The 16,389-nt window shown below is 39.3% G+C and overlaps 1 protein-coding gene across 9 annotated transcripts in view; it reads right to left on the bottom strand.

The window, feature by feature from the left end:
* The window catches only part of SSX2IP (SSX family member 2 interacting protein), a 58,659-nt gene that overhangs the window by 27,032 nt on the left and 15,238 nt on the right, over positions 1 to 16,389 (bottom strand). For 8 of the 9 annotated variants that reach the window (XM_065910015.1, XM_065910033.1, XM_065910042.1 and 5 more), the window contains exons 2-4: positions 3,995 to 4,126; positions 3,197 to 3,366; positions 2,536 to 2,748 (exon numbers count right to left, since the gene is read on the bottom strand). In XM_065910015.1, coding sequence (XP_065766087.1) covers positions 2,536 to 2,748; positions 3,197 to 3,366; positions 3,995 to 4,037 — 426 coding nt within the window. In that variant the 5' untranslated portion in view covers positions 4,038 to 4,126. Of the gene's footprint in view, positions 1 to 2,535; positions 2,749 to 3,196; positions 3,367 to 3,994; positions 4,127 to 16,389 lie in introns of those variants that run through there. The other variant, XM_065910083.1, reaches the window with a different exon arrangement.

The raw sequence follows: 16,389 nt of genomic DNA, 5'->3' as shown, positions 1-16,389 counted from the left end.
TCTCTGCCTCTGGTAGGGAGACGGGCCAATCTGCAGCTGGCTAGCTCTCCTATGGTATTTGCTCAATCTTTTGTTATGTGAGCAGGCCAGGCTGCACCTTAGGTTAGAGTTTTTCACAGTCAAGTTTTGTTTTCCTCTTTCTGGCTATCCCACAGTTTGGGTTGGTATCTCACATTAGGTCTCTCAGCCTGTCCTCAGGGCATTCAGGCCTGGTCCTTACGTAAGCATGCAACCCATGCCTCCCTGTCCAGCCCACGCTCGCTGGGGGCAGACACGAGCGTCTGGGCTAGTTCTCCGCTGGGAGTTGCAGTTAGGTGCATATTCTGGGGTGTTGTTTTTTCCTTCCCCTCCCAGTTATGTTGCCCTCTGAGATTCCAAAACTCCCTACAGACCCGCCAGTGAGAGGGTTTCCTGCTGTTTGGAAACTTCTCCTTCTTCACGACTCCCTCCCCAGGTCAGGTTTCCATCCCTAACTCTTTGGTCTCTCTTTTTGTCTTTTATATTTTGCCCTACCTCCTTTCCAAGAGAATGGGCTGCCTTTCTGGGTGGCTGGTGTCCTCCGCCAGCGTTCAGAAGTTGTTTTGTGCAAGTTGCTTAGCATTCAAATGGTCTTTTGATGAATTTGTGAGGGAGGGAGTGGTCTCCCCATCCTATTCCTCTGCCATCTTAGGAACGCCTCCACTAGCGAATTTTTATTCATTCCTCAAATCTCAGATCAAGTGTTACTTCTCTCTGTAGCATTCCTTACCTCCCACACCAAGAATGAGTGGAGCTAATAATTACAGATCAACCTGTCCCTTTACAATGGATTCTAATCTCTCTGCAAACAGGGACTGGGTTCTACTCATATTTGAAACCCAGTGACTACCATAAAAATACTCCATAAATTCTGCTCAACAAATTGCGTGAGTAATGGTTAGATCTAGAAACTTTTCTAGGATAGATCAGCATCTTCTCCCCTTGTGCACACATTTCTGTCCAGAGCTAATCCAAAATACCTGATTTTGGCCCAGGTCAAATCCCAAATTAGAAGATCTCTTGGGAAATACTCTACGCTTTGGGTCATCCCAATGAATGATCATTTCTTAGAGGAAAGATTCAATAGTCCCAGATTATCAATATTACTATATAATTCAGTTCAGTTCAGAACTATGTAATTACTCACTAGCTATTTACAAGACAGTGAACCAAAGGTGCCCAGAAAAAGTTTTAATGCAGAATAACTCCCTTCTAGGACTTAAAACTTTGGGTCTATCTGATTCATAAGATCTTCCCTAAGTTTCTCTGATTAAAACTAAAATCCACAGCCTTTTTAATAAGGTTGGAGGGTATCAACTATCCCCTCTATCACAGTTCCCCAATCAGCCACGGCATACAGAATGTACAAAAACCTAATATTATTATAACAGAGAAAATATACTGTTACATATGTATATGAGCTAAGACAACAACATACAATAGTATTTGGCACTGACAGGCTGGTATGGGCAAGGGCTGCTGAGAAGCTAAAATGCTTCCCTATTATATACATTTTACATTATATACAGAGATTCTATTATTTTCCAATAGAGCTTCGAGATTCAAAATGCTGAGCAGGTTGTTGTTATCTGTTTTCGGAGTGGAGCAGAAGACACAGAAGAAAAATAAGTAGAGACATAGACCAACAGGTGAAAAACTAAACAAAAGATGATTTTCCGAGAATATGCAGATTCAAAGGCTTTTACTTTCACAAAAAAGGAAACCCATTATAGAACAGTATCTTTAAAAAACTTTTGCCTTGAATTGACATTTCCTCCTTTATAATATACAATCATAAGTCCCTACCAGACTATGATTTGAATACCTTCTTTCCTCTCAATAAATGAGAAATTCATTTTTTAAAATAAATAACACATTAAAAAAAAAAAGGAATATATCTGCTCCTTTAAAAGGAAAGAATGAAAACAAAGTAGAGCCAGCAACAGATGTTCTATAGTTCAAGGTAGCAGGTCAATGTAAAACACATTTCTTTTGTTCTGAGAAATAAGCAGGTCTCTGAAAGCATTCTTCTCTAGTCCTCTCTGGAGTCCCAGGAACTTCTAAGACTTAGTAGTTATCTAGTCTGCTTTCATTATTGAGCTTTAGCAACAGTGGCATAAATCACCTCAAGAATATTATTCTTGAAATAAACTGATGCAGTATCTCACAGACAGATTATTTTAAATTAAGCATCTACTTTATTAAGCAAGACTGGATAGGGTGGGGGAGGTCCTCATTTTATTTTCCTCAGATGTAAGTATTTCCTGATCTAAACTTTCCAAAGATTCAGCAAGACACCAAACATTTCATAAAATCATCACCTTCAACATGGATATCAGGAAGCAGCACAGTTGATTTGTACAAACTATGCTCACTTTCACTCAACGATCTAAAAATATCCTAAAACTTAAAAAAAAAAAAAAACACGAAAATTTGTTTGATAAAGTCCAATGAAAATTTATAGTATCAAACTATATATCAATGGCATTGAAATACATACTGAAATGTAATTTCTACCTTAAGTTTTGCATAGCAGTTCTGTAGATGGTCCATATCGCTTCCCAGTTTCAGATTCTGTGTTTCCACATTTTCCTGAGCTAGAAGGTTCTTCCGCTGAAGTACAAGTAGCTCATTCATGCAATTTAAAACAGCAACTATATTTAATTCTCTCTTTGTCTCTTTACCTTTGGAGTCTTCATATAATGAAGGAAAACCGAAAGTAGTCAATTCCTAGTAGGAGAAAATGTTTTCCTAAAAGTTGGTTACTGACAACTTAGTAAATAAACAAAAGACAGAAATCTCTTCTGAGAAAGAAAACTATCCTGAGATACTTAAGAGAGTAGTATCTATGCCAAAGGACAAAGAATTAAGAGACCTGGGCTCTTTCAGCCTCTGCTCTACAATTACCTGTGATCTGGAGTAGGCACTTAGGTTTCTACATGTAAAATAAGGGTAAGACTCCCCCTGGCGGAGCTCCTGGAGTGATGAGGAAGCCAACTGGCTCCAGACAAAAGCATTCAGCTGGTATCTAGACTAGACGATCACCAAGGTTCTCTGCAAATCTAATATACGTCCCGGGCCAATATGTAACAAACATGTGCTTGACAAGTTTACCATTCTTATGTACTATTGTATAACATGATTTCTGTTATTTATTGCATCTTACAAAAAAAGTTACCTGATCAAGATATGAGATACTTTGCTCAATATTCTCTTCTGTGCAAAAGGCACTAAAATAACTGTGCACATTGTTTGATAAAGGTATTGAAGAACATAGCACTTGCTGTGAGTATAAACTTGATGGAGACATCTTTGTTTCTGAGGTATATTGAGAGATAGTTTTGCTTTCTGAAAGAATCAATAAAAGGCGTTTACATAAATAACTTGCAAAGAATGTATGCAAAGCTAATAACATGATCTTTATTACCAAAGATTCTGAATTACAGAAATATTAAGTTTTTTCAAATTAGTTTTTCAAATATTAATTTTTTTCAAAACCAGTTTTTTCAAAGCTGGTTTCTGTACAAAAACTATATAATATTTTCCAAAAAATATACAATAAAGTGGTTACTCTTAGAAAGCATATTAAGTTGCAATATTCTATCTTAAAAATTAACAGTACTTTAGATTTATAAAACTGTTAGGCAAAACCTACTTGTCTATGCACTCAAACTTTATGTGATTAAAGGAATAAATCAGAGAAATATACTGAGGTAGCCAATGAATTTATTTCAAACGCAGAAAAATCTCCTCCTCAAGTAATCAACTATTCAGCCAAAGCACTTAACCCTACTAATTAGGTACAATTCTTAGCTCTTCCTTATGATTTTACTAAAGAAAGATGAAAATTATATATTTTACTCCTATTTATGTCTCTCTCTAGGTACACCTTCAATATTTATGGTAATTACAGTGTCACTGAAAATTAACCTGCGCAATTACTGTTCTAGCTTACAACCATTCTAAATTCTGTTACCTGAAGACAGACGTGGATCTGTAATAGTCATCCAATCTCCCATAGCAATCACCAGAGCCAGGATACCTGAGGAACCAATTCAGCAGTGACACATTCAGCCCAGCTGCTGTCAGTCTTCTATGTAGGCATTTCCTTAGAAAACAAATCACAGAATAAGAGCATCGAATTAAACATGTGAAAGCAAATATAAAGTCAATGTGTCAGAAATAGTCATACGTGCTTCAAACCAGAAGGATTCTGTACTACTCTCACGTACTATCATATAGAACACAGGAAAGCATAATAACAAAACCTCTGTGTTTGTGTGGGTGTGTAAGTTCAGTTCAGTAGTTGCTCAGTCATGTCCAACTCTTTGCAACCACATGGACTGCAGCACACCAGGCCTCCCTGTCCATTAGCAACTCCCGGAGTTTACTCAAACTCATGTCCATTGAGTCGGTGATGCCATACAACTATCTCATCCTCTGTCATCCCCTTCTCCTCCCACCTACAAACTTTCCCAGCATCAGGGTCTTTTCCAATGAGTCAGCTCTTCCCATCAGGTGGCCAAAGTACTGGAGTTTCAGCTTCACCATCAGTCCTTCCAGTGAATATTCAGGACTGATTTCCTTTAGGATGGACTGGTTGGATTTCCTTGAAGTCCAAGGGACTCTCAAGAGTCTTCTCCAACACCACAGTTCAAGATTCCAGCTTGTCTCGGAAGCAGTTATGGAATGAGAATGACGCCCCTTTTCCCTAGGCAACATAATTCTCCTAAAAGGAATGGGGGGAATGAGAGAGTCATTTCCTAGGGAGGTTGATAAGAAGTCTAGGGGTCCCCAAGGAGACAGAAGTCTGGGATATTCAAGGAGGAAGAAAGGACAAACTTTTTTACTTTTTTTCCTCTACATTCCTTAGGATTATATAACAGTAATGTATCCTGCCTGAGGACAGTCTTTGGATTAAACCCTCTGGCTAATTCTGTTATCTAAAAACATAAATTATGGGAGTAGGTCTGGTCTTTACAAGGATGTATCCTGCCTGAGGACAATCTTTGGATTAAACCTTCTAGCCAACTCTGTTATCTTAAAATGTAAATTATGGGAGTGGGTCTGGTGAGGTCTTTGCAACCTCCAGACATTCTTTGGATTCATTGGAGAGTATATAACTCCATTGCTAATACTAGCAAAGGGGGTACTCTTTTGCCCCCTTCTGATGCCTATGTCAGTAGCTTTCTCTATCTCCTTTATACTTTAATAAAACTTTATTACACACACACAAAAAAAAGATTCCAGCTTGCACTTCATCCAGCCCAGAGTTTCACATGATGTACTCTGCATGTAAGTTAAATAAGCAGGATGACAATATATAGCCTTGACGTACTCCTTTCCTGATTTGGAACCAGACTGTTGTTCCATGTCTAGTTCTCACTGTTGCTTTCTGACCTCCATACAGATTTCTCAAGAGGCAGGTCAGGTGGTCTGGTAGGAATGGCAAACCACTTCAGTATTCTTGCCTTGAGAACCCCATGAAAAGTATTAACAGTGTGTGTGTAAGGATCAAAGTTAAAAGGCTTCTCAAGTTATAGTAAGGTATTCACATTACTTCGCATATACAAAGTACATGATCTGACTCACAATATAAATCTAAGGTACAGAATTGTACTAGAATATTGGAGTGGATTACCATTTCCTACTCCAGGGGATCTTCCCAACCTGGGGATCAAACCCATGTCTCTTGCATCTCCTGCACTGGCAGGCGGATTCTTTACCACTGAGCCACCTGGAAAGCCCTAATAAATATTTCCAAATTATATCCTTTAAAGCAAAATTCCTACTTTACTTTTTTGAAAAGAAAAAAATTTCTTGGCCAGCATTCCCATTTTTTGTTTGCAGTTTTTACTAACTATATTAGCAAAACTTTTAATTAGTGTTGGGATGGATGCAGTGAAGTGAATACTCCCATACACTGCTCTCCAGAAACATTAGATCAATTTATACTACTACCAGGCAATTTGACAATATGTATCAAAGTCTTAATAATGAAAATATATTTTGATCCAGAAATTCCACTTTCAAAACTTAATCCTAAAATAACATTTTCAGCAAAGATTCACCAATATATTGTTCCTTATAATATGAAAAAGATAGAAATCAGTTATATGTTCCACAGTAGGAGATTGGTCACATAATACATTTATATACTGGAACACTGTGCATCCTTTAAACACAATCATTCAGAATTAGAGTGGCTAACAAATACCCAAAAGGCAAGAAAGGTATATGAATCAAGTAGACTAAGTATAAGAAACACATAAACTTTTTAGTCTACCATTCATACTTCTATTTTTCTATAGAGATGACAGAAGCAGTAAATATTTCTCCACCATAAAAAAATTCAAGTGAAATTATAAATGGCAACTGGAAATTGATTTCAAGGTCAGGGACAGGAGGAGAGAGGTGAAGATGGGAGGCTAGCTGGAGAACACACGTCAACACTTTGGACAGCTGCTTCCCAGCCTCAAGAAACCGTGGCCAAAAGAGAAAGCAACTGTGTTGGTACATCATTTCATGTTGAGAGATGCTGAGATGCTGGATTTCTCCATGAAATCTCCAAATAATATTAGCAGCTAATTACAAACATTAACTATGCAAGCTACCCTGTGCAAAGGCAGAATGGCTAGAAGGGGGAGATCAGAGCACCACACATTTTGATCTGCGAGGTGGTTACTTAGGTACACATATCAGTACAATTCGTCAAGCGGTACATTTAAGACCTGTGCACTTGACTGAACACTACCATTTTTTAATAAGCCAAATAAAATGTGCTTTAGGTCAGATCTGGACTGTAGATGGAGAGTTTTACCATACCACCTCTCTTCTGAATACTAAAGATGTGGGAGAATATTCACAATATGATGTTAAAGTGAGACGAAATCTTTCATTCAGTCAGTAAAATTTTAACTGTGCTACTACACGTTAGCATGCTTTAAGGCATAGGGAAAGCCCTGCTCTCAGAAGTCCACATTCTGGTGGGATAGAAATAGATCAGAAGTAAGCAATAAATTACAGTAACTTCACATTCACTGTGATGAGAATAAAGAAAATAAAACACTAATCAGAGTATGGGGAGGGAATATCTGGATCAGTCAAGGAAGGCTGCACTGAGATACTGATGTCTGAACTGAGACCTAAATGATACGGAATCATCAACCACAAAAAAAATAGCCAATGACCAGAGAAGCCCAGGTGGAGAAAACAGCACATACAAAAATCCAAGATGGAAAGAACTTGGTACATATGAAAAACATAAAAACAGCCAGTATACCTGAAGCACAGTAACAGATGTACAAAGTTGGATTTCCTCTAAACTGCAATGAAAAGCTCTCAAAGCGGTTTACGCAGGAAAGCAACATGATCCCCTTTAGGCTTTATAAAATATCATTACGGCCACTCTGCCCTATGAGATTATAGGGGGGCAATAATGGGTGCTGAAGAAATCAAGCTACTGCAATAATTCAGGCAAGGAGACCAGAGTTAGAGTATGTCTCTTCAGTGAAAGAAGAGACAGATGGATAAATTAAGGATGTGTCCTGGAGACAGAACCTTCAGGATTTATAGATGGATTGAAACAAGGGCAAAAGAGAGATGACAATTCCTAGATCACACAGCAACATAAAATATATACTCGTGCAAATCACTGTATGTGATTTGCATACATATTATGCAATTCACAATTATGTGATATCACATATCACAACTATGTGATAAAATGTCACATATTATACACATTTTATGATGTCACACACATACACATAGAAGGTTTTCTAGTCTGGCACTGATCTTTTGCTATTTTGCTACTCGTGTGTTTTGGGAAGAACATCTTGAACTCTTGTACTTTCCACTGACCTTAAATGGGTGTCTTTAGCAACAGGAAGAACAGGATGAGAGTTGAATCGGCACTCAGAAAGAAAAATGATCTCACTTTTGATTTTCAGAAATAGTAGCTATAAGCAAAACAGAATCCAAGGGATAATAAACCCAACGATTCCAACCTGGCTCTGGTTTGGGTAAGTTACTTTAACTTCTCTAAGCCCTAGTTTCCTCACTGGTAAATTCCCATTATCTTCTAAGGATTGAGATGATGCACATAAAATATTTATTTAGCAACTGCCTGGCATATGGGACACATGTAATTAGTATCAGTTGTTATCATTATCATCCCAACATGGATCTGGTTGGTATAAATGACAGGATTCTAAAACCTATAACAAAATGCATTGCTGCTCTCAGTAAGACTTCAACATAAATCCTCAGAAGATCTGAGACACACCATTAGAAAACATAACCCTGGCTCTAAGTGCATTTTCTCCTCATACAGAAATATTATTAAACACCAAAATGCGTCTACTAAAATTGTTGTCCAGTCGCTAACTCGTGTCCAACTCTTTGCAACCCCATGGAATACAGCACACCAGGCTTCCTTTTCCTCCACTATCTTCCGGAGTTTCCTCAAGTTCATGCCCATTGAGTTGATGATCTACTACATATCCACACTTTAAAACTGTAATTTAAGTCAGTTACTCTTAACTGTGTGTTTAGCTCTCCAATGTCTACAGGTTTCAACAGTAAATTGTTCCCTGTCCTGTTAAAAACAAAAACATAGATGCAAAATATTCAGGTCTAGTTAAATATCCAAAGTGAAAACCAAAACTATTCTATTCAATGAGGCACCAAATTATGTACACCGAGGCTTGTGATAAAATGTCACCTAGCCAGTCTTTTCAAGAACAGAGACTACACATCAATATGCATCCTAAAAGAGAATAATTTATGCAAAGTATTCTATACTTGTCTCCTGAGAAACCTGTATGAGGGTCAAGAAGCAACAGAATCAGACATGGAACAACTGACTGGTTCAAAATTGGGAAAGGAGTACATCAAGGCTGTATATTGTCATCTGCTTAGTTAAATTATATGCAGAGTGAGTTCAGTTCAGTCACTCAATCATGTCCGAATCTTTAGGACTCCATGGACTGCAGCACGCCAGGCTACCCTATCAAACACCAATTCCCAGAGCTTACTCAAACTCACATCCATCGAGTTGGTGATGCCATTCAACTATCTCATCCCTCCATCGCCCCCTTCTCCTCCCACATTCAATCTTTCCAGCATCAGGGTCTTGTCCAATGAGACAGTTCTTCCCATCAGGTGGCCTAAGTATTGGAGTTTCAGCTTCACCATCAGTCCCTCCAATGAACATTCAGGACTGATTTCCTTTAGGATGGACTGGCTAGATCTCTTTGCAGTCCAAGGGACTCTCAGGAGTCTTCTCCAACATCACAGTTCAAAAGCATCAATTCTTCAGCACTAAGCTTTCTTTATAATCCAACTCTCACATCCGTACATGACTACTGGAAAAACCATAGTTTTGTCTAGATGGACCTTTATTGGCAAAGTAATGTCTCTGCTTTTTAATATGCTGCCTAGGTAGATCATAGCTTTTCCTCCAAGGAGCAAGCATCTTTTAATTTCATGACTGCAGTCATCTACAGTGATTTTGGAGCAAAAAAAAATAAAGTCTGTCATGGTTTTCACTGTTTCCCCATATTTGCCATGAAGTGATGGAACCAGATACCATGATCCTAAGTTTTCTGAATGTTGAATTTTAAGCCAACTTTTTCACTCTCCTCTTTCACTTTCATCAAGAGGCTTTTTGGTTCTTCTTTGTTTTCTGCCATAAGGGTGGTGTCATCTGCCTATCTGAGGTTACTGATATTTTTGCTGGCAATCTTGATTCCAGCGTGTGCTTCATCTAGCCCAGCATCTCTCATGATGTACTCTGCAAGTAAGTTAAATAAGCAGGGTGTCAATATACAGCCTTGACATATTCCTTTCCCAATTTGGAACCAGTCCATTGTTCCATGTATGGTTCTAACTGCTGCTTCTTGACCTGCACACAGATTTCTCAGGAGGCAGGTAAGGTGAGTTGGTATTCCCCTCTCTTTCAGAAATGTCCACAGTTTGTTGTGATCCACACAGTCAAAGGCTTTGGCATAGTCAATAAAGATGACGTTTTTCTGGAACTCGCTTGCTTTTTCGATGAACCAGGGGATGTTGGCAAATTGTTCTCTGGTTCCTCTGCCTTTTCTAAATCCAGCTTGAACATCTGGAAGTTCACGATTCACATACTCTTGAAGCCTGGCTTGGAGATTTTGAGCATTAATTTGCTAACATGTGAGATGAGTTGTGCGGTAGTTTGAACATTCTTTGGCATTGCCTTTCTGTGGGATGGAATGAAAACTGACCTTTTTCAGTCCTGTGGCCACTGCTAAGTTTTCCAAATTTGCCAGCATATTGACTGTGGCACTTTCACAGCATCATCTTTTAGGATTTGAAGTAGCTCAACTGGAATTCCATTACTTCCACTAGCTTTGTTTGTAGTGACGCTTTCTAAGGCCCACTTGACTTCAGGTTCCAGGATGTCTGGCACTGGGTGAGTGATCACACCATTGTGATTATCTGGGTCAGGAAGATCTTTTTGTATAGTTTCTGTGTATTCTTGCCACCTCTTCTTAATATCTTCTGCTTCTGTTAGGTCCATACCATTTCTTTCCTTTATGGGGCCCATCTTTGCATGAAATGTTCCCTTGGTATCTCTAATTTTCTTGAAGAGATCTGTAGTCTTCCCCATTCTACTGTTTTCCTCTATTTCTTTGCATTGATCACTAAGGAAGACTTTCTTATCTCTCCTTGCTATTCTTTGGAACTCTGCATTCAGATAGATATATCTTTCCTTTTCTCCTTTGCCTTTAGCTTCTCTTCTTTTCTAAGCTATTTGTAAGGACTCCTCAGACAACATTTGCTTTTTTGCATTTCTTTTTCTTAGGGATGGTCTTGATCACTGCCTCCTATACAATGTCACAAACTTCCATCCAAATAGTTCAGGCACTCTATCAGACCTAATCCCTTGATTCTATTTGTCACTTCAACTGTATAATCATAAGGGATTTAACTTAGGTCATCCCTGAATGGTCTAGTGGTTCTCCTACTTTCTTCAGTTTAAGTCTGAATTTGGCAATAAGGAGTTCATGATCTGAGCCACAGTCAGCTCCTGGTCTCATTTTTGCTGACTGTATAGAGCTTCTCCATTTTTGGCTGCAAAGAATATAATCAATCTGATTTTGGTGTTGACCCTCTGGTGATGTCCCTGTGCACAGTCTTCTCTTGTGTTGTTGGAAGAGAGTGTGTGCTATGACCACTGCGTTCTCTTGGCAAAACTGTTAGCCTTTGCCCTGCTTCATTCTGTACTCCAAGGCCAAATTTGCCTGTTACTCCAGGTGTTTTTTTACTTCCTACTTTTGCATTCCAGTCCCCTATAGTGAAAAGGACGTCCTTTTTGTTTGTTAGTTTTAGAAGGTCTTGTAGGTCTTCATAGAACCATTCAACTTCAGCTTCTTCAGGATTACTGGTTGGGGCATAGACTTGAATTACTGTGATACTGAATGGTTTGTCTTGGAAATGAACTGAGATCATTCTGTTGTTTTTGAGACTGCACCCAAGTATTGCATTTTGGACTCTTTTGTAAACTATGATGGCTACTCCATTTCTTCTAAGGGATTCTTGCCACAGTAGTAAATACAATGGTCATCTGAGTTAAATTCACCCATTCCAGTCCATTTTGGTTCACTGATTCCTAAAATGTTGATGTTCACTCTTGCCATCTCCTGTTTGACCACTTTCAATTTACCTTGATTCATGGACCTAACATTCCAGGTTCCTATGTAATATTGCTCTTTACAGCATTGGACTTTACTTCCATCACCAGTCACATCCATAACTGGGTGTGTTGGTTTTGCTTTGGCTCCATCCTTCATTCTTTCTGGAGTTACTTCTTCACCATTCTTCAGTAGCATACTGTGCACCTACCAACCTGTGGAGTTCACCTTTGAGTGGCCTATCTTTTTGCCTTTTCATACTGTTCATGGGGTTCTCAAGGCAAGAATGCTGAAGTGGTTTGCCATTCCCTTCTCCAGTGCTCCAGTGAACCACATTTTGTCAGACCTCTCCACCATGACCCATCTATCTTGGGTGGCCCTACACAGCATGGCTCATGGTTTTATTGAATTAGACAAGGCTGTGGTCCATATAATCAGTTTGACTAGTTTTCTGTAATTGTGGTTTTCATTCTGTCTGATGGATAAGGATAAGAGGCTTATGAAAGTTTCCTGATGGGAAAGACTAACTGAGGGGGAAACTGCACCTTGTTCTGATGGGCGGTGCCATGCTCAGTAAATCTTTAATCCAATTATATGCAGAGTACATGTGAAATGCCAGGATGGATGAAGCACAAGCTGGAATCAAGATTGCCAGCAGAAATATCAACAACCTCAGATATGCAGATACCACCACCCTTATGGCAGAAAGCAAAAAGGAAGTAAAGAGCCTCTTGATGAAGGTGAAAGAATAGAGTGAAAAAGTTGGCTTAAAACTCAACATTCAAAAAAACAAAGATCATGGCATCCAGTCCCATCACTTCATGGCAAACAGATGGAGAAACAATGGAAACAAGTGACAGACTTTATTTTTCTGGGCAAAAAAATCACTGCAGATGGTGACTGCAGCCATGAAATTAAGACACTTTGCTCCTTGGAAGAAAAGCTATGATCAACCTACACAGCATTTTAAAAAGCAGAACCATTACTTTGCCGACAAACGTCCATCTAGTCAAAGCTATGGTTTTTCCAAGAGTCATGTACGGATGTGAGAGTTGGACTAGAAAGAAAGTTGAGCACCAAAGAACTGATGCTTTTGAACTGTGGTGTTGGAGAAGACTCTTGAGAGTCCCTTGGACTGCAAGGAGATCCAACCAGTCCATCCTAAGGAAATCAGTCCTGAATATTCACTGGAAGGACTTTTACTGAAGCTAAAACTCCAATACTCTGGCCACCTGATGTGAAGAACTGACTCACTGGAAAAGACCCTGATGTTGGGAAAGACTGAAGACAGCAGAAGGAGATGACATAGGATGAGATAGTTGGATGACATCACTGACTCTATGGACATGAGTTTGAGCAATCTCCAGGAGTTGGTGTCGGACAGGTAAACCTGGTGTTCTGCAGTTCACAGGGTAGCAAAAAGTCTGACACAACTGAGCAACTGAAATGAACTGAATCTGTAACCCCCAATTCTCTTTATATAGCATGGATGAGAGTAGCTGCTTAAATTCCCAAAACCATGAGTGAATTTTATGAGCAAGACATAAAGATTAAGAATTCAATATCTTGTGAAAGATACTTCATTCATTTAAGATGGATGGGAACAGTCATGAATAAAGAAAAAAAACCTATAAAGTAACCCATAAGTAAGAATTTTTTCTCCTATACATCACAAAGACAGTTTTGTTCCTTCCTAGTGAATAACATATACATAGGCACATAATAAACTTTAGCATTTCAAGTACTCCTCAATGTACATTCCAATAAATCTTCATAAGAGAAAAGCTTACTAATTGCAGTAAAATTGCAAACTTCAGTAAAAATGTTATCTCACTATTTCTGAAGAACTACTTTGGCATCCATCTATGTGCTATGGGCCCCAAGTACAATGCCATATACCTCAGTATAAAATAAGCAAGGGTAATCTGGTCTTTTCTGGGTGGATTATGCTGAAGTCAAGAATTATCAGGTAGCCATTTTTTTTGGTCAGAATCCTGGCAGAAAATTGAGAAGCAGTGAGACAGCATATTAAAAAGCAGAGACATTACTTTGTCAACAAAGGTCTGTCTAGTCAAGGCTATGGCTTTTCCAGTAGTCATGAATGAATGTGAGAGGTGGACTATAAACACAGCTGAGCGCCCAAGAATTGATGCTTTTGAACTGTGGTGTTGGAGAAGACTCTTGAGAGTCCGTTGGACTTCAAGATCCAACCAGTCCATCCTAAAGGAAATCAGTCCTGGGTGTTCTTTGGAAGGACTGATGGTGAAGGTGAAACTCCAATACTTTGGCCATCTGATGCAAAGAGCTGACTCATTGGAAAAGACCCTGATGCTGGGAAAGATTGAGGGCAGGAGGAGAAGGGGATGACAGAGGATGAAATGGTTGGATGGCATCACTGACTCAATGGACATGGGTTTGGGTAAACTCCGGGAGCTGGTGGTGAACAGGGATGTCTGGTGTGCTGTGGTTCATGGAGTCTCAAAGAGGTGGACATGACTGAGCGACTGAAGTGAACTGTACTGAGACAGTTGAACATAATGATTTACACTGTTTCTGAAAGAAAATAAGGATTTTAGTAGGTTTCCAAAAAGAAATCTATCAGTCTTCATGTCAAATTATTTTCTTTCATATGTATTTATCTATATTATAGATAGGAAGCTCGGCCTCAAGGGAGTCAACAGGACTGCCTGAGGTCACACTTGTAAGGGGCTGTGAAGTTCAGCTTAGCAGCTCAGTTGTGTCTGACTCTTGAAGCCGAGACACAAATCTCCATCTTTAAACTGGTGCTCCTCACTCTACCATTCAGTCATGCAACACCGTACACACAAATCCATCGATTACTCTATGTTAAAAGTAGAATATAATGAAAGATTTTCAGCAAGGTTCTTTAAAAGACTGAGTACCTCTAATTCATTTCAAATGATTCCACTCAGAACATACAATTCTTAAAGGATCTTACCTACTATTTAAGTTGAGGTACACTTCTAAACTTCTCCCCTGCTGTGCTACCAACAATAGCTTTTTACTCATTTATGAACACTTTGCTTTAAAAAGGCATAAAGACAATGCCTAGAAATGAGATCAGTTCCACAGAAAGTTTAATGAGGGTGGAAATAAGTCATTTTACCATTTATCCCTAAAATATTAAGACGTCATCAAATACAAGTTTATGGATCTTTAGCAAGAACACTTGTGGTTCTAGGTTAATTACATGTGTTTTTTCAAATAGAAATGTTCCTTGCCTGGTTCTTCTTCCTTCTTCGACGAAGACTCAGGGTTGCACAATATATATCAACCACTTATAGAATTTTGGGGTAGGCAGCCTATAGGATACAGTCATTCCTGTATACACCTTTAGATTGTTCTGTTCCTTCAGAGTGGGCTGTATTTAGTGACTAGCTTCCAACAAACAGAATGTGCCTGCAGTACAAATTGGCTTTGATCCCTGGGTTGGGAAGATTCCCCTGGAGAAGGGAATGGCTAGCCACTCCAGTGTTCTTGCCTGGGATATCCGAAGGACAGAGGAGCCTGGCGCACTACAGTCCACAGGGTCTCAAAGAGTCAGAGACGACTGAGCGACTAACACTGCACAAATTCACTCACTCAAGGTATCATGGATCCCTCTTTCTGGGGAAAGCAAGCTGTCATAGCTGCCCTGTTGTGAGCAGCCCCATGAAAGGCCGATGTGGCAAGGAACCAATGCCTCCAGCCAATAGTCAGTGAGTGCTTGAGGCCAGCCAGGAGCCACACAAGTGAGACTGGAAGTAGATCCTCCCCAGTCAAGCCTTGAGATGCCTGCAGCCTTGGCCAATACCTACAGCAGCCTAGTGAGAGACCCTGGGCCAGAGGCACCCAGCTAAGTGGCACCCGGATGGACAAAAACTTATAAATGACTTATTTTAAGCTGTTAAATTCTGGAGTAATGTATTATGCAGCAATAGATAAACACTAGTTTATATACACATATATGTATTACATTTCTGAGTTCCTTCCATAATTATGTTTCCTGCTGAAACATAACTAAAGTGATACCATGTACAACAAAAGCAACTCATCAGGTTTATGACAATGATACCATGCAGTATTACAACGAATCATTTCATAAAATTTTAGCTCACTAGTTCATGAACTTCTAAACTAGGGTGGGAAATGTATTCATCTTTGTATCCAACAGTTCCTGAAACACAGCAGGTGCTCAAGCAGGCATCTATAACATGAACCAAGTCCCACGTCTGGTACTGTCACTTTGGCCTGTGAACGCCACTTTGCTTTCTTCTTTCACCTGCCCCCAAACTAATATTTCTTCAAAGCCCAGCTCACCCACCATCATCCTGTTCACGTAGTCCAAGGAACTCTATTCTCTGGGTCCTTCTAGTTTATTTCACTTTTCCCATCTAGACTCCTGAGTCACATTCTCCACTTCTGTACCCACCTCCCATTTTAGTAGAATAATCAACGAATACCCAAGTAAATAACTGATGATAAATTAGCATATTCATTCCAGCAAGCAAAAGTGAATAAACAAAAACAGCAATGGAAGAGAAGCACAAGATGTGAGTCCTTTAGAGAAAAGAACTACTCTTCATCATCTCCCAAATCTCTCCTAACACTTCTACCCACGGAAAGAGAGCTTGGCAGAAACCTAAGTGATGTTTTGATTACAAGATTTCCTTCACACAGTACACTATTTTAAGTGTTC

This window comes from Muntiacus reevesi, chromosome 1 (assembly GCF_963930625.1).
Source record: "Muntiacus reevesi chromosome 1, mMunRee1.1, whole genome shotgun sequence".
Classification (NCBI taxonomy): domain Eukaryota; kingdom Metazoa; phylum Chordata; class Mammalia; order Artiodactyla; family Cervidae; genus Muntiacus; species Muntiacus reevesi.
This window is presented reverse-complemented; position numbering and strand designations above follow the sequence as displayed.